Genomic DNA, 26,117 nt, shown 5'->3' with positions numbered 1-26,117 from the left:
TTACGTAGCACAGCCATTTAGCCCATCTTGTTTCAATGCTGATTTTTTTCCCCCCAATGCTTTTTATATGTCTCTACTGGTTTGTTCTCTAGTTGTTCTTTCCATTTGTCTGCATTTAGGCTTACGTTTTGTCTCAATTTCTTGTAAAGATTTATCAAGGAGTTATTCAGTATTATTATTACTGATACGACTGCAATCAATCATATATTAATCAGTATTCTAAGTAAATAATTATACTTTTTGTCCATTATTTCAGGTGGCATTATACCTAATCAAATAAATGAATTCTGGGCTCATAGAGATTTTCATGTTTTGCTTCAACTACCCAGTCAAATAGAAGTAATTTAAAGTTGATGTCTTTTTTTTATAGTTTTTATAGCAGTTATCGGTGAAAAACATTAGAAAACAATAAACACATTACGTCTTTATAGGTCACCGTTTCTTCACATTTTCTTTTCCCTGCCTACCCTACCACCCAGCCCAACTGATGAACAACAACAACACACATCACAGAAAAAAAGGTTAAAATAAAGTAGAGAAAGAAGTGAAATGGGAAGACAGTGATTACTAATGAAAATCATAATAATCATAATACTAACAATGGGGTACATAAGTAGATGACTAGAAGAAAAAGTGGAAAGAAAAAAAAAACAAATGGTAAAATAAATATGGAAAAATGCAATATTTCTAATAGGCCACATAACCAGTATCTAATTAATTTGCAGCAACCCCAGAAAGTTTCATCTTATATATAATTAAGCCAAGTCATGATGCTCTGATTTTGTCACAGGAAGATTGCAATGTTAGTTATGTTTTAGGGTCAGTTTAACCTTGACACAGTTAAGATGGTGCACGCCCTCTAGCGCACCTGGTAAGAGTGTGTCGCCCATATAGGCTGAGACCCTTACAGCAGCCTGGGTTCAAATCTGACCCGTGATCCTTTGCTGTGTGTCATCCCTCCTACCTCACACCTTTCTTGTCAATCTACAAAGGCAAAAATGCAAAAAAGAAAAAAAAATCTTCAAAAAAAAAAACCAAAACAAAACAGGATGAGTAATGTGCTAATGTCATCAGAGGTGAGGTTTGCTGCAGCTAATTCTGTCCTCTTTTCTTCCCTTGTTGTATCTCTCTCGTGCTGACAAACACTTTCTTTCCCACACTCACAAACGCAACACACATCTTAGTGGCAGCAGTTGGCATGAGAAGATAACTGGCACGCTATTGGTCCTAATGTCTCTGTGAGAAGGAAGAGCCATCCCTTGTGATTGGACAGCAGGTGGCAGTGCTTGCAGACCCAGGAAGCTGTCTTGTCTGCAGAAGTAAAAGGCATACTGTATGTGATTGCTCGCATACACACATACAGTATGCACTTACATCATCATCAGGGGAGGAGCTTCTATCAGAGTGAGGATTGCAGACTGCCACTGCAACAGGGATGACTTAATAAGAGAAACACAGCAACATGGACATGCTTCAGCCTTGACAGCCTGCAGTCAGTGTGAAAGCACAGAACTACTGCAGTCCTATCTGAGCCCTGATCGCAGCATGACAGCCCTGCCAGGGTGACGCACTGGAGTTGGGACGTGACTTTGGTGACCTCAGGACAGCATCATAGCATCATGGCATCACCCAGGCACTACGGACACCCTGCTCGGGATATTGCCAATGTGATGCAGAAGCTGCAAGGTAGGTGTAAAATGCTTACTCACTCACACTGCTCCACCTCGTTTGCAGCGTTTTTAGAGGTGACCTAGTGCTTGGCATGACACAGCAGAACAGTATGAGCTAGATACACTTACAATTACTATAAAAATGTCCTACATGCACCTTATCTTTTCTGACCCTGTGAAGTCTGGAGGTTTGTTGTTCTAGTTTATATGGCTTATAAATGTTTGGTATGGGAAGGACATACCTCAATTAGATATGCACTATCACGGCATGCAGTACTCAAGTACATTGGACATTTTTAGGTTATTATCACTAATGTTCTGTCTAACATTCAGATGCCATCAGTGTGTTAGTTTCCCTTAGTTTTGGAGTTTTTTCCTCATGATAAGAGAATGGAGACAGATGTGTGCAGCTGCTAGTCTGTGCGTAGAATTATGCAATAAGGCAGATTCAATGCCATAAAATTATGTTTTTTTTGGGGGGGGTGGTGTAAGTAAACCTGTGTGTGTCAGATTATTGCATTGTTCTTGTATGAATTTACTGTCTGTGTTTATGAGTGCACATGCTGGCTGTGTGTTTGCTGTGTGTGTATGCTTGCACGTGCACACGTACAGTGCAGTATGTGCATAGATAGACTGGGAAGCAGACAATAGGAAAGCTAATCCCCAGAGAAGCTGACAGGATGAAGTCTGTTCCATGTGGACACTCATGTCCTCAGCCTACTGTACATATAGCTCCCTGTGGCAATAACACTGGCATTAATTACAGCCATATGTTTATTCTTTTTAACCTTTAGCACATTAAAAAGAACAATTCTGGCTTCCTTATCTTATCTTACCTCTCCTCTAACTTTCCCTTCATTTGTGCACTGTATTTGCAGCAGATATCAACATTTATTTAGTCTTTTCCCCTTCCTAGAAGTCAAATAATGTGGGTGTAGCTTTTCTGCACTGTAATTGCTCCACAAGCGTCCACTGTAAAACACTCTATCTCTGTGTGGCAAAGTCACACATCCCTCCCTTTACTGAAAGGATCAGATTGATGACACTTGCAAAGCAGCAGGACAGTCAGGTGACACCAGAGCTGAAATCCAATATGGCTGCTCCCTGTGTGGCTTCTGAGGTGGCAGTTTCTGTGAAAGCTGAGAACAGCATCAGCAGCCACGTGGCTCCTCTGCATCACTGTGGGCAGGTGTGGGTGCACTCTTTGAATCCCGATTGTACTCCCATTGATCTAATTTTAGAAGCTTCCCCTTGAGATGTCTCTCCAGTGCAATGACAGATAGATGAATTAATACATATTTGGAGAGAATCAGATAATGTATTACATTGCAGTGGGTGTAAAATTGTTTCATCAACTCACTAGTCTAAAACATCATCTCTGTTTTTTGTAACTGTATAATATTCTATTTACACAGAAAATGTCATTTTCGATATCTTTGCTAACTGACAAGGTCTAACTATAGACAATATGTTGCCATAAGGGAGTCCATTGCTTTTAGATATGTCCAGGTGTCTCATTTAAAGGAATACTTCACCCTCAGAATGATCATTTTTCTGTGCTGTATTTAATTTGTGAACAAAACTTTGTTTTTCCCACGTGTCCACGGTGAATGAAAAATTCCAAAACAAAGAAGATTCTAATTGAATTTGAGTAGAAGGGGACCGCATTTGTCAACAGCAATACTATATCAAAGTCTCATTTATTCAGTCGTATGCTCAGTACTTCCCAAACATGCATTTTTTTAAAAAAAAAACAAAACAAACTTATAAAACTGAACTGAAAGTGAAACATATTTATGCTCTCTTTAAAGCCAGACTTTATTGACAAAAACTGCAATTTTACCCTACTGAACACAGGAACAGCTGGTCTATCAGTTGTTAGTTAGTTAGTGTTATTGTGCAACTTTGGTGTGGTAAAAGGTTTGTTCAAAGTCAGAAAAGTCCCTCAGTAACACAAAGAAACTACTGATGAAGACAGTGGTAGATGAACAGCTCCTGTGGTCAGAAAGGTAAAATTACTGTTTTTATCAGTGGAGTCTGGCTTTGAAGATAGCACAGATTCGTTTCACTGCCAGTTCAGTTCCTGGTTGGAAATTTATGTCTGTTTGGGAAGTACTGAGCAAACGACTGTATAAATGAGACTTGGATTATACTGCACAAGTTGTGTTTTGATATAGTTTTGCTGTTGTTAAACGCTGCCCCCTTAAACTAAAGTTTATCGAGTATATTTTCAGTTTTTGGATACATCAGGGAGGCGTGCAAGAAAAACAAAGGTTCCTTCACAAATTCATCAAAACACCGGGTAAGCAATTGATATACAAATGATCATTCTGTTGGTAAAAAAATGCTTTATGTAACACTACAAGGCAGAAAATGAAATGAGTTGTAAATAATGCAGCCTTGTCCCAAGTGTGGCTTGTTCCTAGAATACTCATATGATTTGGTCCTGTAGGTTGGGGGTGTGTCTACATTATCTAATTACACCAAACTGTCTTCTACCAACAGTTGCTTTACTGTTGATGCCTTGTGGCATGTAAGCATTTCAGATAAGATGGGTCTTGTTGCCGTGGTTATCCTTACAGACGAATGGTCTTAAGGTTTGTGGGAACAATAGTGCCTTAACATAGCCACAGAGACACAGACACTGTGAATGGCTACATGGAGTGTCTTCTGCTTGTAGCCTTGGTGGCCTGTGGTTTTAATAGATTTCCTTGGACATCAGCTACATTTTCTTTTTCTCTCACAGATAACTCTTACTGCTATATATGTTCTCCTCTGAGTACATGATCACATTAGCTTATTTACAGGGGGGCCAGCACAATCTAATTTGTCGTGACATTTTATTTGATGTGTTCTGGTTGGCATCCATCTCCTGGGAGACGAGAGCTGAACCTGTGATGATATCATCAAGACGTTTTGGAAAAATCAAAGAGGAACACTTATGTTTTTTTTATTAGTCTGAACATAAAACAGCTCATAGCATAAAGAGAACATACCATAACCTAAGCATGTGTACTTTGGTGTCATGCAGTGTTTCTATAGAAAGTCACGAGCTTGGTCCCAAATGACAGCTTTAAATGAAATCAATGTCGCCTTTGTTCAGGGTGGCTTGCTTTTCATTTCTCAAGGTTGCAGTAATCTTGTCTCTCCAGCGGGATAAGTGTTCAGAAATTTGCTATATTGATGTGTTACTTTCACATGTTATGGGGGAATCTTGATTGCAGTCGTATTTCATGCCACCTGAGAGTTAAATATAGGTAATCTAATGCCATTTGTGTGTATTTTAAAGCCTGATTAGATTAACATAGTTCTCATTTTCTCAAGAGAGGACAATGTTCCCAAATTAGCCACGTTTCACAAATTACCAGATACCATGAAATAAACTATACTCCCCTCAGGCTCAATTTGGAAGCTGTTAGTAACCACTCAGTGCAACATCAAAACAATCAAAACTTTTGCCCCAGTTTTGGGTCTGTGTTTTTCTCCTTTCAACCATCTCTTTTGGTGTACCTCTCTGTCGCAGTGAAAAAACAGCAATTAGTGACACCATATGGCAGAGAACGGCGAGTCCGCTTTGAACACCTCCCAGCCTGAACTCCTCCATATGCTGTGGAATTTGCCTTGTTTGTTGTCTCTCATTAATGAGAAAAGCGATGCACTGTTTTTCCCATTTCAATTTCTCACCTGTTTTCTCCGTCATGGGCAGCAGAGGCGTGCATTCCCGCCTACGCCTCTGGGTTTTACCGTCTGCCGGCCTATCAGGTGGACACGTTTGCTAGGTCTCATTGTGTTGGGAGCACCTGGTTGAGTTTTCTATGTGTAGGCTGTGTCTAATCCTTTACTGGCAATTTGCTTGTGATCAGATAATACAGAAGTCCACTGCTGCAGATTGAATTTCTCAGTCTTTGCTGAGCAGAGTGATTGCATTTAAGGAAATTCTGCAGTGTGGTCCAGCACCTGATGACATTTTAGTCAAGGAGGATGCTCAGCAGAAAGGTGAAAAAGAGGGTAAAGGCAAAGGCAACAGAGGTCAGCACGTCTGGAAGACATGAGCCACACTGAGCGCATTAGATGGATGGAAAAGGGATGAGAGAGAAAAACAAGAAAATGAGACTGGACAAGCAGAGGGGAGCGAGAGAGAGCCCACACACCAATTTTTAAGCTCCTGATTGCTGGTGGGACTGGCACAGATCCTCAGGTTGGCACAGGGCCAGGGTGACATCCTGTTGCCAGGGGCGACATTATGGTTCGGCTGCAGCCAAGGAAGGACCAAGCAGACGGTCACCTTGAGCCATGCCAGCCTCCTGTTTAGTTCTGACACCACCATTTATCGTCTGCGGCTCTGGATACCACAGCTTTTCACACACACACACACACACACACACACACACACACACACACACACGGCCCACGCTCACACATAGACACCGAAACAAACACTCTGTGTTAAAAATAGCTGCGATGCATCTTTTCCCCCCATATCACACCACTGGGAGTCAGCAGTTTAGCTGAGTGGTTAAACAGACACAGAGCGAGTCTTCAAGGCTGCTCAACATGAAGCCATTACTCTGTTGTGTTGTAGCCTCAGAGTGTGTGATAGAGCTGCAGCATGAGTTGTTATATATTCTGCTGCTTCTTCGCCTTGTCTTTTCAGATTGTGTTTATGACTCGTTGCCATAGCGGCAGTCGCATGACAGCGAGCCCAGCTTTTTTTATTTATTTTTTTTCGCCTCTGGGCTTATTGGCCATGTCTTGTTCAGCTTCTGCTTCTGTTACAGGACATTATGTTTGATAAAATGGTGTGTGTGTGTGTGTGTGTGTGTGTGTGTGTCTGTATCCTAAGAGATGTTTAACTCCATGCTAGTTTCTCAGTGACAGCTTCTATGGCAGATCGGATTATAATCTATTTTAACCTGACAGTCAGTGAGGGTTTGAGTGACATATCACAAGATAAGGTCACTGAGGGTCCCACCCATACAATAAAGAGGGTCAGCCCCCTTCATCTCATCTCACCTTCATGAAGGTCAAAACGTATTCTAACGCTTGTTCAGCAAGGCTAAGTATCAAACATAAACATCTTTTTTTTGTAATGGGTGCAAACCAGGGGGGAAGAAATTGACAAAAGCAAGTATTGATTATTTTTTTCGCTTAAATAAGTATTTCATCACTGGAAAGATAAGTCTTTTCATAAAACGGGGCTACTTTTGAAATTGGTGCTGGTTGACCAGAGGAAAAGGGCTGTAGCTTTCACTTTGGTTCAAGAGGTAGCAAACCTACAGCTACCAGAATGCACTGGACCAATAAATGCTCTCACTTGCGGTATATAATGTGAGCTTATCTGTTTTGACCAAGCACCCAGGCACAGCGCCAGGCATTGAAGCCAATTTCACATAGCGGCCACACGTGGAATTACAACATCTGGGTTTGTCATGTGATGCCATTGGGCCTAAAAAGACTTTTTTCCCAAAGACTTAAATGGCAAAAGAGATTTCTGTAAATCAGTGGATACATTTTTTAGTGTCACAATCCCTTTGAAATGACAAATCAGGATTCAAGCCATTTGGTCTTATTTGGTCAAAAGTCTAGAAGAGCCACACAATTAAATCCTTGTATCCCCATTCAAGTTAGCTGAGGAATAAACTGAAAGTCAGCTGAAAATCTCCAGTGCGCTGCTCTAAGGGCCCCACAGTGCAGTAGATCTGGATAATTTCATACAGCAGAAATACAGCTTTTGTGGTTTCATGCGCAACTGAGCAATTTTCAGAGGAATGAGCGGGGCCTTGCCTCCAACGCCGTAACCAGTTTTCTTTATACATCTATGGCTTTGACACACTTAACAATACAGGGGCTGTCTGGTAACAAACAAACTCGAATTACAGTTTAATGGTAAGCTAAGATATGCGTCTGAAAACATTTTAGGTGAGAGATAGGCAACCCAGTAACAGAATCTCAGTTTGTATTTGATTTGCACTGCTGCAAGTTTTACTGTTTGATCTCAGGTTTTAAAGCCTCCATTTCTACAATACAGGAAACAGTATGCCACTCACATCCTGTTCACAAACTCTTGTATTATAGCAAAACAGTGCACTAAATTTGTTTCTGAAAACGTTTTGGCAAGAAACAGGTAATACAGTAACAGAATCTTGGTTTATATTTAGTGCCTAGTTTGACCCTTTGGTCGGAGTTTGAGAGAGACTTGGGTGGTTCTCTCTGGCAATTCACTTCTATACTCTTTGTGTCTGTGGTGATGGGCACACAAAAATGCAGAAAAACAATCAATTTGAGCAACAGCCCAATAGCAATCAAAAATGTTCACGTCATCTGGCAGATTTGAGATGAGAGGTGAGCTGAGAGATCTGGGTGCTGGTAAGATGGAGGGAAGTTTATTTACACACACCACCCATATTGTTCTAATACTAACAGCTGGTTGAAAATTGGCAGAGTATCCCTTTAAGAAATGACACCTCCTTTTGGCATTTCTGTGTTAGCATTTCTGCCAAGTTGGATGTCTATTGATTGAGCTGAACTTCACAAGGCAGATTGCCTAAAATGTTACGCAACACAAGCCGCATTTAATGAAACTGGCAGTACAAAGACTCTACCGATGTAATGAAAGTAATATTTACAGGATCCTGTGATACTGTTGACCCATTATGGACCATTACATTCAATGTTGAGCGCAGTTACAGCTTAAGGCCACACTGATTGTGTGATACAGTTCCTGCAGCATTTCTAAAACATCTCTGATTCTGTCTGTCAGATTGAGGCATAAGATAGTTTTGACGGACGTACAGAACAATGTCGTCACTGATAAAATCCTGACACCTCAGCCTGTGACCCCAAGACACATTCAGCCTCTGTCTGTAATACTTTGATTCTCAGACACGCCCTTATCTTTCACCCACAGACACCTCTGTCCCTTTTTTTCACCTGTCAGTGTGTGATTGGATGGTGGAAAATTCTGCCTCTGGCGGTCCATTTAGCACTCGAAGGTTTTTAAATAGAGGTCAGATTGTGACCTCTGAGAGGTCAGCTGGCCAGATAATATGATGATTTCAGCGTACCTGAGTTAGTAGTGAAATAAGTCATTCCCAGCTTTTATTTTAATCTGCTTGGAGCACCAGATGGTTTGGGTTTATCACAGCAGTAGCTTTTTTCAAATAATCTGTCTCTCACAGAAAACAGCACTGACATTCAAAGAACACCAAAGCTAGCCTGAACGTTTCATCTCTCATTTTATTATCGTTTTTATAAAGGCAACTTACCTTGCACATATCAATGCAAAATGAGGCACTTTGTCAGCTCATGTAGTGTCATTGTTTACTCCTCCTGGATTCAATCACCATGCTCCTGGGGGGAGGACATCCGTGATCCCTTTTCTTTTACCATCAATGCAAAGCAAATCAGTGGAGATGCTGTATCTATGAAATGCTATTTCCTGTTGTGTTGCATGCTGACATCTGTCCCCTTGAGCCCCTTCTCGCTCCGAGGCTTCCCGCTGCAGACACAAACACAACCTGCCACCTGACACAACAAACCCCGTTTTTCTGCTTTTAATAATTCAAGAATGTACAGCGAGAAAAAGTGAGCATTCAGGCGATGTTTAGGGAATTTGAAGGAAATGAATAATGCCTCAACAGAATAGGATTACTAACTGGACAGGTGGTTGTTGTTAGAGTAAAACAAAAGGCATACATCTGCTGACTGCAAAAACAATCAGTTTGTATTCATTTTCAATAAGACAGAAAATGGACCCAGCTGGATAAGAATAAATTCTCTCAAGTGGTTGTGTTCGACATGATTTTGGCTCTGTTCCACCCTGTATTTTTATTTCACAGCAAAGACGGGACTTATAACTGAATTTACTGCTCTGGCCACAGTGATTTATTTAGTGTGCTGACGCCAGTCCTTTCACTTTACTCGTCCCTGTAATGTGTGGCTGGCCACTGAACCTGGATAAAGAGCTTAGACTGTCTGACCCACTCCTGCACTCCCACGCACACAAAGCATCACACAAACACACACACACACACACACACACACACACACACACACACTCACAGAAAATCATCGTGCACACACACACACACAAACACACACACACACACAACATCATTACACACACATTCGCAGTGAGCAGAGAAACATCAAGCTGGAAATATTTTTCAAAGCTAAATTGAGTCTTTCTAATGCTCTTAGTGCCACTGAGTGGCGTTTTGATATGACCCCTGGTGCTCCTGGGGAATAGATGCTTTGTATCAGTCACATGTTCATTCTGTTTGTGTATGGTGTTAAAATGTGGTTTTGTTCAGCTGAATGTATTCACCTGATAAAAGAGACCCTAAAAAAACAGGATGAAAATTGTATCTCAAATCCAATAATGCACAATGTAAAAATGATTTGCCACAGGACAGTATCTGGTTTTCTGCTGCAATTCTGTCAGAAATATATCAAACTAATAACTGAACTGAAGGTATGAAGGTACCAATAATGGTTTGAAATCCAGCTGTTAAAATGTTATGATATATTTTTGTATTTTATTCAGTTTTTACTATAAAATTTTCCATTGGTTTCTTTTAGATTTCAAATACCTTATCTTTTACTGCTTTACTTCATTGGCATGCTCATCTGCTTCATTGCTTCGTCTGTGCGTGTGTGCATGTGTATGTGCTTGTCAGTACTGCAGGTGCTGAAATAGCTGAAATTACTGTATCAGTGGCCTGGCTTTAATGAACACTGTGATATTTGGACATTTTTGTCACCGACAAAGTGCCTTCCCTGCACATCTGGCGCTGAAAAGGGAGTGCTGGTGCTTGAAAGAGGAAAGGGGTTGTTTTGATAATCACTTTGACTTGTTCCCCCCTTCTTACTCTCTTTAATGTGGTGTCATTATTACTGAAATGTAATTAGCTATGCTAATGGGTTGGCATTTGGACTTCCGTCTCAGCACTTATGTTGGGACTGGTAAAAATGCACAGTAAATGAAAGTGGGGTGGCGAATGGAGAGGCTGAATGGGCACGTGAGGGTTGAGTGGACGTGCTGAGGGTGTGATAGAGGGTGTTATTGAGTTTAAGGGCTAAAGTACTCCGGCGGAAGTGCAGAGAAGGGTTTTTTTAAATTAGGAATTGTTGGGGGTGAAAGAGAAGAGCTGGAATCAGGAAGTGGATAAAGAAGCTGTTGGGAGGAGTAGAGGGGCAAAAAAGCCACCAAAACCTGTTAAATCACTTTGTGTGTCAGCTTGGTGGTTTAGAAATGTGTGTGTGCATGTGCTGTGTGTGTGTGTGTGTGTGTTTGAGTATGGAGCAATTACAGGTTACCTCTCTAGTACACAACAGAGGCATCCATTTAGTGCCTGATAGCTTTACCAGGCATGCTCCATTAATGTTTTACTGCAAAAGAAGATGCATTAGAGAAACTAACAGGCTCCTGTATATAGCAGCATGGTCTCAACACTGCCACTGTGACTCTCACTAGAGCTGTTCATGCTTCTGTAGTACTGTTCTTTGAATTTAAATGTCTACCAGCTTGAATAATATTAAGATAATATAATTAAATTAATGCATTACTAAATTAATACTTGACAGCAGAGTGTGTAACCTTGCACAGTACATGTGGAGCGCCTGTCTGTATCTGAGCGACTGTAATCACTTCTGGTGAGTTGTGGAGTCATTAATAGATTAAGAGAGATCAGAGATGCTCAAGTGCAGAGCAGGGTCATCTGGGAGGCTGCATTTTAAAAGCTGAGCTTATGCTGAGCTTGTTCATTTTTCCTGTCCTGATATGTCCTGTGTTGTCTCTACTGTACTTCTGCAGACTTACAAAGAGAACTTCACATGCTTAGAGCTTGCCCACTAGGTGGCGCTGTGTCTCTTTACACTCCTCATAAGGCTCAATAAGAAGTCTTGGCTGCTCAGAAAGAAAACCCAAATATCCTTGGGGTGAATAGATTACGATATGAGCAGAAGCAGCGTTATTCCACCCTCCAGGAGGCCGTTTGTTTTTCCTTTAATGGCTGAAAAGAGGCTGTTCCTCCTCTCCTCAGGAAGCCTCACACCCTGCAGACATACCTGTGTGAGCGCCGGGCGCTGACCCACGTCCAACCTCCACAACCTCAGAGAGGGATCTGGTGTTTTGTAGGGCTGCCAGGGGCGCCATTAGGGATCCAGACCAGCTGAGGTTCAGTCTGTTTTAACCCTCCAACCACCCCCCACCCCCCCACCCCCCCTTTCTCTAATGAAACACTCTTGAGATCTGCAGCCTAAAGGAGTCTGTGGGTTTATTCTTGCACATACAGTAGACGAGAAAATGATTCTGTCTCCATTCAGCTTATTTTACTGCGTGTGTGTGTATGTGTGTGTATGCACCTGCTCACCCTGTATTTCTCTGAACTCCCATGGTGAAGTCTAATAAGTCCCATGAATCCTCACCATCTTGTTTTGATTTTGTCCCGGGGTTGTTTTTCTAAACAGTTTAGTTCTCCCGGGAAGTTCAGCGCTCTCACTCTCCGCTGCACGGAGGAAAGATAACTGGAAGAATTCTCAAAAACATACCGACAAAAACAGAAATGTTGCATCTTAATAGACTATTTGGAGTTCCAGCATGTCTATAATTGGTCTTTATTTTCTGTTGCTTCCATGAAAATGTGTTGCATTAAACCAAATTTATTGTCGGGCTAAAAGGATTCTCATTGACGGGTTCAGCACCTTGGATAGTTCCTTCACACTTCTGAATTGAAGTGTGGCTCTTCAGGAATGATTTATCAGACACCAAAACATCTTTAATTTGCCAGAGAGATTGTTATGGATAGAAAAAAAGGTGTGTGAGCTCATCAGTCAATGTGGTCTGTTCCATTATTTACATCATTGATATTGTGTGGGCTGCACAAACAGCAGTATGTAAAGAACAATAGATATTCGTCTTTTTGTCTCGCTGTAGTTTGCTATAGTATTATTGAGTCAGGACTGTGACTGTGTGCAGTGTGAATGTCTCACTGGATTCTGCTTTCCACTGCCGTAAAATTATGTTTTTATAGTCCAGGGCGTGCAAGTAAAGGCAATGTATATGTAAATATGAAAAACAGGACTGCATGAATATTTCTTTGAACTCTTACTCCCAGTCTATCTATAATACCTGTCCACACACACTCATGCACATACACAGCAATCACACTGTATACACAGACATGTGAAACGGACACTGGATTCAAAGACAGGTCCATGGAATAGGCTCGTGATGGCACTGACGGCCAGTTTCAGGGCTGTTAAAGGGAGGAGTGTCAGCAGTGTGATTATCAGCAGACAGATAGCGGATGACAGCTGCCATTGGTTATTGATGACTTTCATAATTAAAATCCCTTATGGGGGAACCCAAAGAACAAAAGGGAAAATCACACAAATGATGAATGGTCCTTTCATCTTTAAGGCTGATATAAGACCCACCAGGCTATTCTGCATGAATATTGCTTTCCTGAAAACTCTCTGAATATGGTTTCAAAGAAGAGCCCAGTGTTTTTAATATTGCCAGAGCCTGTGTGTGTGTGTGTGTGTGTGTTAGGGAATATGAGGGGCAAAATATGAGGAAAATAGACTGAATAGGAGAGAGCACAGGTTAGACAGAAACAGATAGAAATCAGACAGTGAAAAAGAGGAGAGGTCACTGTACTGCAACGCCAGTATTTGCTGCTATAATTTTACTGCAGCAGTGGAGGGGGATGGAGTAATTTTGGCTCCATAACACAGGCTTGCTTCTGATTCAGTTCCTGGTATCAACTCCAGTAACCCTTGCGGTTGGAAAGTGTCTCTTTAGATACTGAATTCAGAGTAGCTGGATGAACAATACTACCACTGTCTGCAATGCTGTTCGTTTTCCGCCTGGTTTGATGCTGATGTTTTACAAGGAGTGTTACCACTGTTATACAGATCACACATTCAGAATGAACAGAGGTTATAACACTATTAGCTAGGGGCTAATAGTGTTATATGAGTTTATATGAGTATAAACTTTGGAGGAGGGGGTTAATGAAATATGTGTACAAAAGTCAGACTTTTGCATGTAAAATAATTTGGCAATTAGCCACTAGCTTGCTTTAACACTGGCCATAAATGATAGAGATCACTAAGCTGTTACTTCCAGTTTTCAAGTGATTTGCCAAGCTCGTTGTAGATTTGTGATATATGCCAGTTTCCTTTAACACAGGGGTCTTAAACGTTTTTCAGACCACGGACCCCTTTGTTAGAGACGGATATATATTGTATAAAATTGAATTGGACTCATTCTAATAAATTCTCTGAATATGTTTGGGTCTTCTCTCATTTGATTTTGCCTGTTGCTGTTAAGTCAGCAGCAGTTGTAGCATGGCCAGGTGTGTTAACCACACCCTCTGCACTTTCACTAGTGGTTTCAGAGGTGAACGGTATGTGAGTCTTTCGCCCAGAAAGTTACAAAACCATCCATTGTGGCTCACAAGAATGTCCATACACTTCACATACCAATAATAATATAGCTAACTGGCCAATTAGTACAACACAGTGATTAGTGTTAGCTAGCTCACGTGATTGCACAAGGATTCATGTGTAACTTTTAACGTATCATTAATGTTTTGTGCTGTAAACTAAATAGATTTTTTTAAATAAACCAGTTTATATTTGCTAATAACATGTTAATTCATGTTAATGTGTATTTTCAGACACATATTACTTTTAGGAAAAATAGCCCCCTTGCATTAACTCTGATGATCCCCGAGGGGTCACAGACACCCTGGTGAAGACCCAGACTTAAGCATATCTGGCACACTTTGAAAGTAGCGTACTACATGTGGTCAAACTGTCCAGTTTCAGTAGTGCTCAACTGCTGGTGACTGACATTGAGAGTGAGTCACAAAGCTATCGCTAAGTTTAAATGTCCATATCTGAGAAAGAGTAATAATAATCAATGTTGATGCATGGACTGTTGGGGATTTTTGGGGTAATGCATGCTTTGAAGCATTTGGGTCAGCGCCACTCTTAACATTGTTTTTTATTTTCTGGACTTGCCTATATTGTCTTCAGACACTTTAAACTCTGATCTTGCTTAGTATAACCTTCTGTATGCCATCTAAATGTGTCTTTGGATATTGTATTCACCTCTATTGTATACTGTTCAATACAGTATTCCCTCCCTGGGAGAAAACAAACAAGACAGATATACTGTACGCGACTGTGGTTCAGATGAAAGCTGATCCCTTTTGAAGACGTTACAGTAGCAGATCAGACAGGACGACTGCCAGTGATACTCTGCTCCCCTGCAGGCTCTATAGAGTAGAAAGCTGCAAGCCTCAGAGCACCGCATGGTATCTGTGTGGATGAGACAGAGAGAGGAGGGGTATTAGAGTGCCAGGAACACATAGGGAATTCCTGCACGTCTGTCCTGATGTGTGTGTGTGTGTGTGTGTGTGTGTGTGTACGATGCTGTCAGAGTAGAGCTCACACTTCCTCCTCTCCTAACCTGCTAAACGGTCCCCTTCAACCCACCCACCACTCAGTTCTCCCTCTCCACATCAGTACGGGGCTGCTGTGACATCATTCATTCCCACGCACTCTGATTGGCTGGCCAGTGGAGGGAAGTGGATTGTTCCCGCAGCCTACAGTGAGAAATTAAGAGAGAGAGAGAGAGAACGTGGGAGGGAAAGACAGAGGTAGAGAGTATGTGAGAGGGAAAGAGAGAGGGAGAGGGACTAAGCAAGAAAGATTGATGCTGAGGCAAGCCGACACTGCACTGCTCTCACTGACACACATACACACACACACACACACACACACACACACACACACACACACACACAGTCTCACGCGTACACTCACATCACACTCCCAAGCTGCTTAACAGGCAGGAAAAACACTGAGTCTGACTGAGTCTGCAGCCCGTTACTGCAGGACAGGACAGAGGACAGCAAGACGAGAGGCGAACAGGAGGGTGAAACCTTCCTCCCTGCTTTGACTCAGAGCAACAGTTTCACCGCTGTCATCTCGGGAGGTCCAGCGCTCAAGGGAGCTCCTTAACGACACCTCCCCAAAATAAGAGAGGGAGAAGCAGCAAGGGCAGGAGCAAGGGCAAGTGTAGCCTCTCTCCCGGAGGTTGCCGTGAATGTCCTCTCAACGTCCCCATGAAAACAGGCGGGAACCGAGGCGTAGTCTGGGGTACAAGATGGCACGGCGGGCAGGGGGCGAAGGCTCCCCGAAAAAGAACACATCCCTCAACCTGGTGGCTGGGTTCTTCCACTACCTCCGCGGTAAGTGGGACAGTGTGTGCATGAATGTGTGTCCCCTATCGAGATGGAGAGTGTGAGGAAAAAGAAGGCAAGTACATAGTGTGTGTGTATTTTGCATGTTTGCAGGGTATGCCGTGATATTTAATGTGGCACCGCAGTATGGACTGTATGTTCCTACCGTATGTGAGTCTGTGCATTTTGCAGTGTGATTTCCTCTCTGAAGTGTTTCCTGCAGATATTTTTTTGGGGGGGCTGTGGACGCAGTGTGTGTTAAGCAAAATAGGCAGAAATTTGAAGGGGGCGTTTCCACTTTGGCAGAGTGTGTGTGTGCAGGGAGGTCGCTGAGCTCTGAGCCTGCAGCAGGTGAAGCAAGCATACCCAGCAGACAAGCACCAGCTCACTGCATGTGTCACAGCACAGCGGGCAGACTGTCAAAATGTTTGATTTCTTATCTCTCTGTTTGACCCTGTGGCAGTCCGCCTGTCTGCTCATCTGTATTTGGATACCATGCATTCAGCCTTCTGTCTGACTGTCTCACTGTCTGATAGATTAGATTAGATTCCAAGAGACATTACCATAATGTTTCTTTGGATTTGTTTCCAGTCATGTTAGCCATCCTATAGGGAAATGAGCAGAGAATGTATCAGAATGGTTGCTTTACACTTCATCTATAGGCAGAGCCTCTGAGACAACTAGCTAGATTTGATGATATTTCATTAAGGTCATCTTCACTGTGGGGGGTCAGAGTGAGAACTCAGGGACTGCAGATGAGACTAATGATGATACAGGCCAACACGAGCCGAGAAGGTAATCAAGTGTGTTAAAACGCTGCTGCGAGGCATGGTTACTAAGGACGGCTGTTTCCCTTTGTGGTATTGAAAGAATGTGAATGTGTGTGCTTAAGTGTGTGTGCGCAGAGTTCAAAGTCACCTCGTCCCTGAGACTGAGAGGCTGGCACCACGCTCGTGCAGACATGTTCTCCGTCACACATGTTCCTGCTCCAGGATGTGGGGGGCTAAATCTTTCTCATTCTCCTCCAATATTACCGCCCATCAATATTTGATTACTCCTGGACCCAATCAAAAGATTAATTCATAGAACGGGAACCTGCTCAGTGGCACATATGACTTTGCGTGAATGTATCTGCATTATGTATGAACAGCTCCCCCCACCTCCCACCTCTCTGATGCACACACACCCCTCGCTGTTCACGTCTGCCCAGAGTACCTAGTGACACACTAACCAACTTGAGTGTAATCAAGCCGTCAGCATATTTCATTAAGGTAGAGGGAAGCACTGTGTCAGACGTCCTCTCTCGCTGATAACATGCTTATCTCAAGGATATTGCTCTGTGGCGCAGACGGGACAGAAAAAAAAACATTGCCACATGTGCCAGTCACTGTACATGATTGGATCCTTAGAAGTCACAGGCAGACCATACATCTGGTGTATGTACATTATAATGGGGTTCATGTGACAGCTGCACATGAATTTGTCGATTACAGATGTAACTGTCGCAGAAGTCCCAATTGTTATTGCACTGGCTGCAAGCAACAATGAATTTTGCTGTCAATAGGGAATCAGGAACGAGAGATTACAGCTGTAATGCAGTAGTTGGTTCTAAAAATCCTGCAGAACATACAGTTCTTGCCTCTATGCTGTGTTTGCCTGTGTGAGTGTGTGTATGTTAGGGATGGGATCTGACAATATTTTGTTGATACCAATGGCATTATCAGCTCTGCTTATTGGTCTGATTCTCGATCAATTCCATTATTAGATCCTGATGAATATTCTGAGTGGAAAAAAGTAGGTGAAATGCAACTCTTAATTATCTCAGAGTGTGAAGATAGTGTAGATGAAAAGAGAAAATATTTGTACAGCATTCATTTTACTTTATTTTTCCATAGTCAAAGAAAAAAAATCTAAGTCTTAAGTGCTTAGTCTGCCTGTGTGGCACTAGTGTTATTATATATTAATGTCTATACCGTAGGATATTTACCAACAGTAACAGATGGGCTGCTCAGTTGAGAAGCCGTGGCATTTTTGTGTAGAGTGTCAATACATGTCATTCCTGGAATCGAAGCCCATGTTGTGTAGCTAAATGTCTCAGCATACTGCTGTTGTTTCCACTGTTACTGTGGCAGCACTGTAGTCATCTTTTTTATGAAATGAAGCCATGCTTTGGACCGTTAACTTCTTGTTGCAAGTATCCAGCAGCGTAGAGGGTGGCGTCACTGTTTTGCACTGCACAACATGCTGACATCCAAAAAAGGGGAACTGATACACTTGGAGGCATAGGATTCAGATGGATCAGACATTTAGAACTGGTTCTCAACTGGAGCCAGCTCTTGACCTGACCCTAGTATATGTACTGTTATGTTTGCTTGTGCACATGTGAGTGACAGACCTTGATTTATGTCTTGTCCTCATTTAAGTTAAGTGGCTTTTTAGGGGACATTGTCTGCAGACATCTATGCTATTGATTGTGCCTTTGCTAAATGGGCTTTATCGCTGCAGCCACCACAAACAATGTCCTTCCTCATATAGAGGTAAATCAGTACATTTAGAGTAAGGTTGGCTTTCTGTTTGTGAGACTGATTGCATGCTTGAACTGTGGTCAGAAATGCAAAAACCCTCTTATAGATCATGGCAGAGGTACATGTCATGGTATAGAAGAAGAACCACTGGCCTTCTATCATCTAAAGGGCATTTTTGAGAGCAGGATTTTCTGTCTGCAGTAAGAGGAGTCCAGCTAGTGAAAATGTCATCTTTAAATGTCAAATGCCTTTTCTTACCATATCAGTGTTAGGTATGATGTGGTGTGACTGCGTTCAGACACATCAGACGGACAGTAGTAATATCAAAGTTAATTAGAGTCGCCATCCAGCTCTGCAAACCCAATCATCTCTCAAAACAATAGACAATGAGAAGATTGTGTTTTAATCGCCTCTTTGTTTATTATTGCATGTGACTGATAGTGCGGCTCTGGGCTCTGATTTACAGATGAGCAGGAGGCTGTGCAGAAAAGGACATTCACGAAATGGATCAATTCCCACTTGGCAAAGGTAAGAGAGTCTGGTTGATTCCCACTGCTGCTGCCAGCATTGTGTTTTCCCTTTACACAAACGCTGGTGCTGGTGGATTGAAAACTTATCCATCTCACTGCTTTTCCACTTCCAATCACTCTGCTCTTCTACACTCTGTCCTCCGTGCTCTCTGTGACTTTTGCTCCATTTCCAAAACGCTGTGGAGCTGGTCATGGGACTGACTGTGCCAGCTAAGACCACACACACACATTCATTCTTACTCGCATGCCTTTCATGTTCCTTTTTATTCCTCCAATCTCATATAGCTCGTAGCAAGGATTTACTCGCACTCTAATTATCGCTTTCATGTTACAGCATTTAATACACTGTATATCTTTTTTTCCTGCAAGCTACTGTCAATAATTTAAGTCTTAGTAACCTGTAAGCTCTTTATCTCAATATGGGCCAATTTAGATTGTTCAGGATAAGAGTTTTTAGTTAAAGACTGCCCTTCATTTGCCTTCTTAATGAGCTTGAACACCCGTATATCTGTCCCTTAAATGCTGAATTACACTTGATGCTGCTGCGTGCTGAGGGTCTATTGTATGGGTGTAATTATTGCATTATACTGCATTAGCCTCCTCAGTTTAACTCATTACTGCTTGAATATTGTGTCAGGAATGGGTGGACAAGGCAAATATGGCACAGTGCAACACAATTAAGTGCTATTTCAATCTGCAACGCTCCTTTCAAAGTTTCCTATTTGATTACGACAGCTGTGGAGGCCTTGAACCTCGGTGACGTGGAGCAGAAAATTCATTTGAAAAGCACTCTGGAGGGAATAAACCTTGACGTAATATTAAATATCATGTCTCAGGACCGTGCCAGCAGAAAATTACACACAGCCCAACACTTAAATGCCTTCAATTTTTAATAACGTTTAGGTAAGCACATAGTTTATTTATTAAGTCATTTTGACGCAACAAAGTAGAGCTGCAGTTCTTTTGCTATTTTGTGGTCTCTGAAAATGTTGACATTTGAGTGATTCAGGAAAGACAATGAGAATTTTGAGGAATAATAAGGAGAGGAAACCCCAAAACTTCTGAATTAAATATATAGTATAAAGAAACAGTTAAACATTTTCGGAAATGTACTTATTTGCCGTTGTGCCAAGAGTTACATGAGAAGATTAATATTTCTTGCAGATCTGAATTGTAACTATGTAGCTGGATCCAGCAGTTAAGCTTAGCGGAAAGTCTGAAATCAGTCCTCGGAATGCCTACTAAGTTACAAATTATCATCAAATCATTTTAAGACCTAAGTGTAAAAACAACAATTAGCTGTTTAACAGGAGGTTATGACCTGAACTATTTCCTGGCCGGCAGCAGTAAATTCTTCACCTTTCGTTATGTGTCAGCTGCTTCAAGCCGGGAAATAGTCCAGCACAGAACATTCTGGAAACCACAACATGTCAGTTTTGCAGTTTTAATGTGACGTAAGCTTTTAAATTGCTGGTAGGTGGATATTGTTACCTTCAGATTGAGCTAGGCCAGCTTGTTCCCTCTGTTTCAAGTGTTTAGGCTAAGCTAAGCTAACAGTCATAGGCATATTAAGCCTACAGACCTGAGAGCAGCATTGCCCGACTCATCGAACTATTAGCCGGAAAACAGATTATTACCCAAATGTCTGTCTAACTAACTATCATGCTCATTTTTCAGGTTCACGCTTGTATTTGAATTTTCTACTCGAACACGTTTACATGCTTAAATGTTCAAAAACACATTATTTCCCTCATACCGTCTGTGCTGGAACACCTGTATTCACCCTCTATCTGAGACACTCTGCCTGTCTCTTTAAGCCACCCTCATAAAAAAGCCCAATCTGCTCTGATTGGTCAGCGTTCCCAGGTCTTCTGTATCTCAGTGACTCTGCAATGTTATTGCAGCTGGGGAATGATTGAAACAGAGTAAAATGGCACTTTCTACCATGAAAAATAATATAAAATCATCTAAGCCAAAATCTGTACAACCCGACATGTTTCAGCAGGAATAAGATCTGAAACAGAGGAGAAAATTACAAAATCGGCAACTAAGATTACATGTGTGCCAATGTAAGCATGTAGCTACATGTAGCAGGGTAGGCTATGTAATGTAAATACTTGGATTAGGGTGCCTGGAGCAGATGACCAGATAAAGAAATCCATCAAGAGCTGGCATCATCTTGTCTCAAAAGTAGAAAAAACAATTGGAAACAGAGTATTCAGAACGGTCTGAAGCCTGAGGTTTTTGCTCACAGGGATTACTTCACCTATGTTCACCTTATTTTTTGGCCAAGTTTTATATAAACATCCAACATTGTAACAATATATATGCGAAAGTCGCTAGCTCTGAGAGTTTCACTGGGGGGCGAGGAGGGGCATCTAGGCATTGGTTTGATAGAGGAAAGTTTACCACAGTTAATTTATACATACTAACCACATTGTTTTGATAGAAAGCTGATTAAATGTTGGCAAAGTATCCTTTTAAAGTGCAATAACATAGTGTCTGATGTACCAATTGTCCTAAAACTGAAGCCCAGTTCTTGATACAAAAACACCAATAAACTGGTTTGTGAGAGAGCCACGACATGTCATTTGAATTTCCTTTTAAATGCACTTTAATTAACCGATTCAACTAATCAATAGATGAGTGATATTATCACACAGGTCCTTCAGAAAAGAGATAACATTATTTGTTCCCCACGCCTCTTTCTCTACCTTGTTGATCAAATTAGTTGCTCTCCTCCTCCTCGACCATCATGAGACTGCTTACCCTTTCACCTGATGTCAGACGTTGCCATAGCGACACTGATTGGCCTATATTTGTTTTCAAAAATGTCTTGGTTGTCATGGCAGCTTGGTAACTGTTCGGAGAGCTTTGTGATGAGTAGGGAGTAAAAGTTAATTCAGCATGTTTCTTGAAGATCTCATTCTACAATCTATATGAGATAAAATGGCATCCTATGGGCTCTTCTCACATCTATAAATACTCAAAGAACCATCTAAAGAGACACATTAGGTGAAAAAAATGTGTGAGAGAGACAGACAGCCAGATAGGGAGAGGAAGGAAGCTTTAACAGTTTGTTTAGCTTTGCTCTCAGAAGGATAGATCATGCCCTTGGCTATGCAGATGATTAGGCCACTCCAGTTATCACAGGTCTTTAATTCAGCGCCTAAAGGTATGTGATTAATCGTTAGGTGAGTTGAGACATGGCATGAGGCTTTCCTTTCACTATCACTCCCCTCCCCCTTACTTTTCCACTCCACAGGTACAACAAAAGAAATCTTATGAGCTCTGACAAAGAGTTTCTATGAGGGGATGTACTGGAGCTGGTAATTTATACAGAAGATTAATGACTCTCATTACTTGGAGTAGTTCACCAGATTAAGTCACTAGTGATAGACCAAAGGTATAAACTGTAAAACAGCAGCAGGGCAGCACTTTTTGCAGGTTGTTTCTTCCATTTAAAAAGAGGGTAATGCTGTTTAGACCCTTCAGTTATATACGATAGTGTATATTGCTTGAATTTTGCTCACAGTAGTAGAATTTTGGTTCCCATTTATGAGGCTTGTTGCACAGATGCACTCCGCACTGCGGAGTGCAAGGGGGGGATTCACTGAGCGGGCCCCAAGTTTCCATTTTGACAAATCCTTTCTGAGAAGGTTAAAGCTTAATTACTAAGTGACCGGTGTGAGTGGTGGAGGTCTCATAGTCGCTCAGGCGTTTTCCAGGCAAACAGTTTGAGTACAGTAATCAGTGAACCAAGTGTTCTTGGAGATTACAGCAGCAGTAAAGTGAAGCTCCCAGCTCCTCTCTTAGTGTTTACTCCCCTGCTCCCCCATCTTTCTTTAGTGGGGGAAGAGGGGGATTGAGTGGATGACATACTCTATGCACACTAAAATTCAAACCCAGCACATCATGGTTCATGGTATGTGCCGCAGTCAACTTTGCAGCAAGGATGTTTTCCATATTTTTTTTACTTTTACAACCTGCCAACTGCTCTTGTGGCCTCTTAGTTTTCCTTAACACAAAATTTGGTACAGACATTCATGGCTTCCAGAGGATGAATCTTAATTCTCATTCCTGCGAAAGTTGTTCAGTGACAAAAATGAAATTACCCAGATGATCAATGCTGCTTCCACATCATTGTTCCCATAGAGCAGGCACACCAGACACTTCCGGCCTCTGACCGGCTGCGTGCCTTAGTACCTGTTGGTGCATGTTAGTCCCTGTGTGGGTGCATGCCACTGGCTAGCTAATCAGTGCCGCTCCGTACTGCGCCCATATGGCAGTTACAGCTGATAACGCTGTCCTGGCCCACAGCATCATCACTAATGTGTGGCATCCATCTTCTAGTCCCCCCCTACATAAACACTGCTGGCTCTGTCAGCACTGTTGCTGTAGTAAGCACTGTTTGCTCTGTTAGCATGTTTAGCTGCTAGCCACTGGCTCTTCCACCGTATACGGACAAGCTGAATCAGACGCTGAATTATAGATATGCTCTAAATGTTGTTTACAGCTCCTTTAAAGATCCACTGACTTTTATTGATTGAGTTTGACATTTATGGTTTTGAATGATTGTTCTCCACAGTTATTGGATGGGTTGCCATGAAATGCAATACAGATATTTATGCTCCTACCATGACAAATTGTAATAACTTGGTGTTTCTCTAACTTTTCAGCGGCAGGTCAAAATTTCAATTTGTCCAACCTTTTTGTGTATGACTAAATACCTGCAGAAAACAAGTAACATTCCCATCAGCCTCATCTTTGGGTGTGTTTAGTGCAAATTAGCAAAGGTTAGCATGCTCACACACTAAACAATGTACTAAATAAAGTAAAACATGTACCATGTTACCATGGTCATTGTGAGCATTTTAGCACACTGATATTTAGCTTGAAGCACTGCTCTGCCCAAGTACAGGCTAGCAGAACTGCTGCAATGATTGTAGACTAGTTGTTTTGTTCTCCAGGATAAAATTATAAATGACGCCAAAATATGATGTCTGCCCCACAATGGTTGAATTAATTAGAGGTGTTTGTTAGCCATGTAGTGAGATTTTTTTTTTTTTTTAAGTTTTACTAATATTGTAGTCTGAGTGGGCAGAAGTTTGCTGCAGAGATCAGCCTCTCATTGGGCAGAACGAGCCACCCGCTGAAGTCCCGCCCTACCACCTCCGGTTGTGTAGCAGTTTTCAACCGTTTTCAACACGTCCTTTACTAACTTTTGCGGTATTGATCTTGCGGGGATGTAGCCATTTTTCTGCCATGGTTTCGCGTCTTGTAGGTGATATTTTTGTGGGCGTGTTACACCAAAACCTGTTTCCCCCTGGCAATATTTTTGCAAGCGCACCATTGCTGCGGCACTGCCCAAAATGATTGTGATTGGTTGAAAGAAGTACAAGCAGCCGGGGTGTTTTTTTCAATCTCACAAAACAACCACAAGGAAACACAAAACCTACAAAGACACGGCAGTCTTACTCCTGTGGAAGAGACTTAGTGGGGCCTTTTGCATATCTGTGCCCAGGGGCCCACTGTCTCATAATCCACCCATGTATGTAATGGAAGATATCCTATAGGCAGATATACTGTATATTGTCAGTTCTTTCCATTGTTGATATCTAAGCAATAAGGTAAAGGTCAATTTCCATATGCAGTGTTTTTTTAATTGACAAGTGCAGTCCAATCATCCCTTGTTGCAGGGTTTGCCTGCAGCCATGTTCATGTGATAGCTTTCTTGCTAACATCTACAGCTAAGAACATTTTAAAACAACATTTATCCGGTGCTTCAAGTTTATACAGGATTTTGCCAAAGTATATGTGAGTCTAAAAGTTATTCACATTTTGGCTTTTATGTTCAAGAATGCCTTTTCAGAAGCTTTCAAATAACTTAACCTTGAAAAGTTTTGGTCAACAAGCATCTGGTGTCAATTGTTCCTTCAAACTGGCTGTATTGCAATTCAAAATGAAACCCTTCAGTCTTCTCTTTGTTTCTGCACCTCCCTCTGTCTTTCATGCTGTTGATCTTTCGGAATCCACTACGTCAAGTGTACCAGGGGGAATAACATGAGAGCGCAGACAGACGCACATCCTGAAACTCCTCTTCTCACAATCAATTATGGCCCAGACACTTATATGTAATTAGCTCATTAAGACCTTGATTTATTTTTTTTAGCTCACGCAGCTGAGCAGAGGAAATGGATATTACTTTCTTATTTTGTAATTAGTCAGAAATTTCCTCATTAGCTTTGGGATTATAATGAACAAATAGGTAAATTTAACTTCAATTAGCTCATGGTATAATCTATCCCTTTGAAGGGGTCTTTGTAAGTGTTTCTTCTGTCACTTTATGATAGGGGCACAAGTGCTGTCTGGATATTCTAATATCCAAAGCCATGAAATGACATTAGAAGAGGAATTAGCGAAAAGAGCTGCTGTATTTGCTAATTAATTTTGAAAGACGCGAGGTTAGTGTCCCTTCTCGCTTTGCCTTCTATCATTTTTCTCGCTGCCACTCTTTCTACTCAATTATACCCCTTTTGCGCATCCACGATGTTGGGGGTTGTATGTTTTTTCCTCTTTCACACCACACACACATTCCACTTGCACGTGCTAACACAGACACTCACGCACACATCCCTGCTTCCGCCGTTTTTCTGTCTCTCTCCTTCACTCCCTTTGCCGCTAATCTCCCTGTGAATGGCTCGCTCGTCTGAATGCTTTCCCCCCCTCTAAACCTCTCCTCAGCCCTGGCATGTGACTGTGCTTTAAGAGAAATCCTTGATGTGGCGCCGGCAAGAAACGGAGATATGTGGATTTCCCCGAGTCTGGAAGTCTGTGTCAGGTCAGGGAGGAAGTCAATGAGGAAGATATAGTTTGAAATCATCAGCATATTTTAGGATTTGAGGACCCCATTCAGAGCCTGCTGAGCCTCTGCTTACGGCTGACGCTAGCTCTCAGTAATACTTCACTGACAAACTCTTTTGGGGCTTCAAGTAATTTTTTTATGGGATTTCCCTTATCCATGTTTCACAAGTTGAAATTACCGTCTTACAGTGTAATATATATATTGTATTTTGGTTGATTTATGCACTGTGCCACTTAGAGTAGGATAATTTGTAGAAAAAATGTTGCCTG

The 26,117-nt window shown here is 41.8% G+C and overlaps 1 protein-coding gene across 5 annotated transcripts in view; it reads left to right on the top strand.

Annotated features, from left to right (window-relative positions):
- The first annotated feature begins 1,400 nt into the window (after window positions 1-1,400).
- Window positions 1,401-26,117, top strand: part of syne1a (spectrin repeat containing, nuclear envelope 1a) — a 181,486-nt gene continuing 156,769 nt past the window's right edge. For 3 of the 5 annotated variants that reach the window (XM_078173827.1, XM_078173826.1, XM_078173824.1), the window contains exons 1-2: window positions 15,678-15,937; window positions 18,920-18,981. In XM_078173827.1, the coding sequence (XP_078029953.1) occupies window positions 15,793-15,937; window positions 18,920-18,981 (207 nt within the window). In that variant the 5' untranslated portion in view covers window positions 15,678-15,792. Of the gene's footprint in view, window positions 1,687-15,676; window positions 15,938-18,919; window positions 18,982-26,117 lie in introns of those variants that run through there. The other 2 variants (XM_033649057.2, XM_078173825.1) reach the window with 2 other exon arrangements.

This window comes from Epinephelus lanceolatus, chromosome 13 (genome assembly GCF_041903045.1).
Source record: "Epinephelus lanceolatus isolate andai-2023 chromosome 13, ASM4190304v1, whole genome shotgun sequence".
Lineage (NCBI taxonomy): Eukaryota > Metazoa > Chordata > Actinopteri > Perciformes > Serranidae > Epinephelus > Epinephelus lanceolatus.
This window is presented reverse-complemented; position numbering and strand designations above follow the sequence as displayed.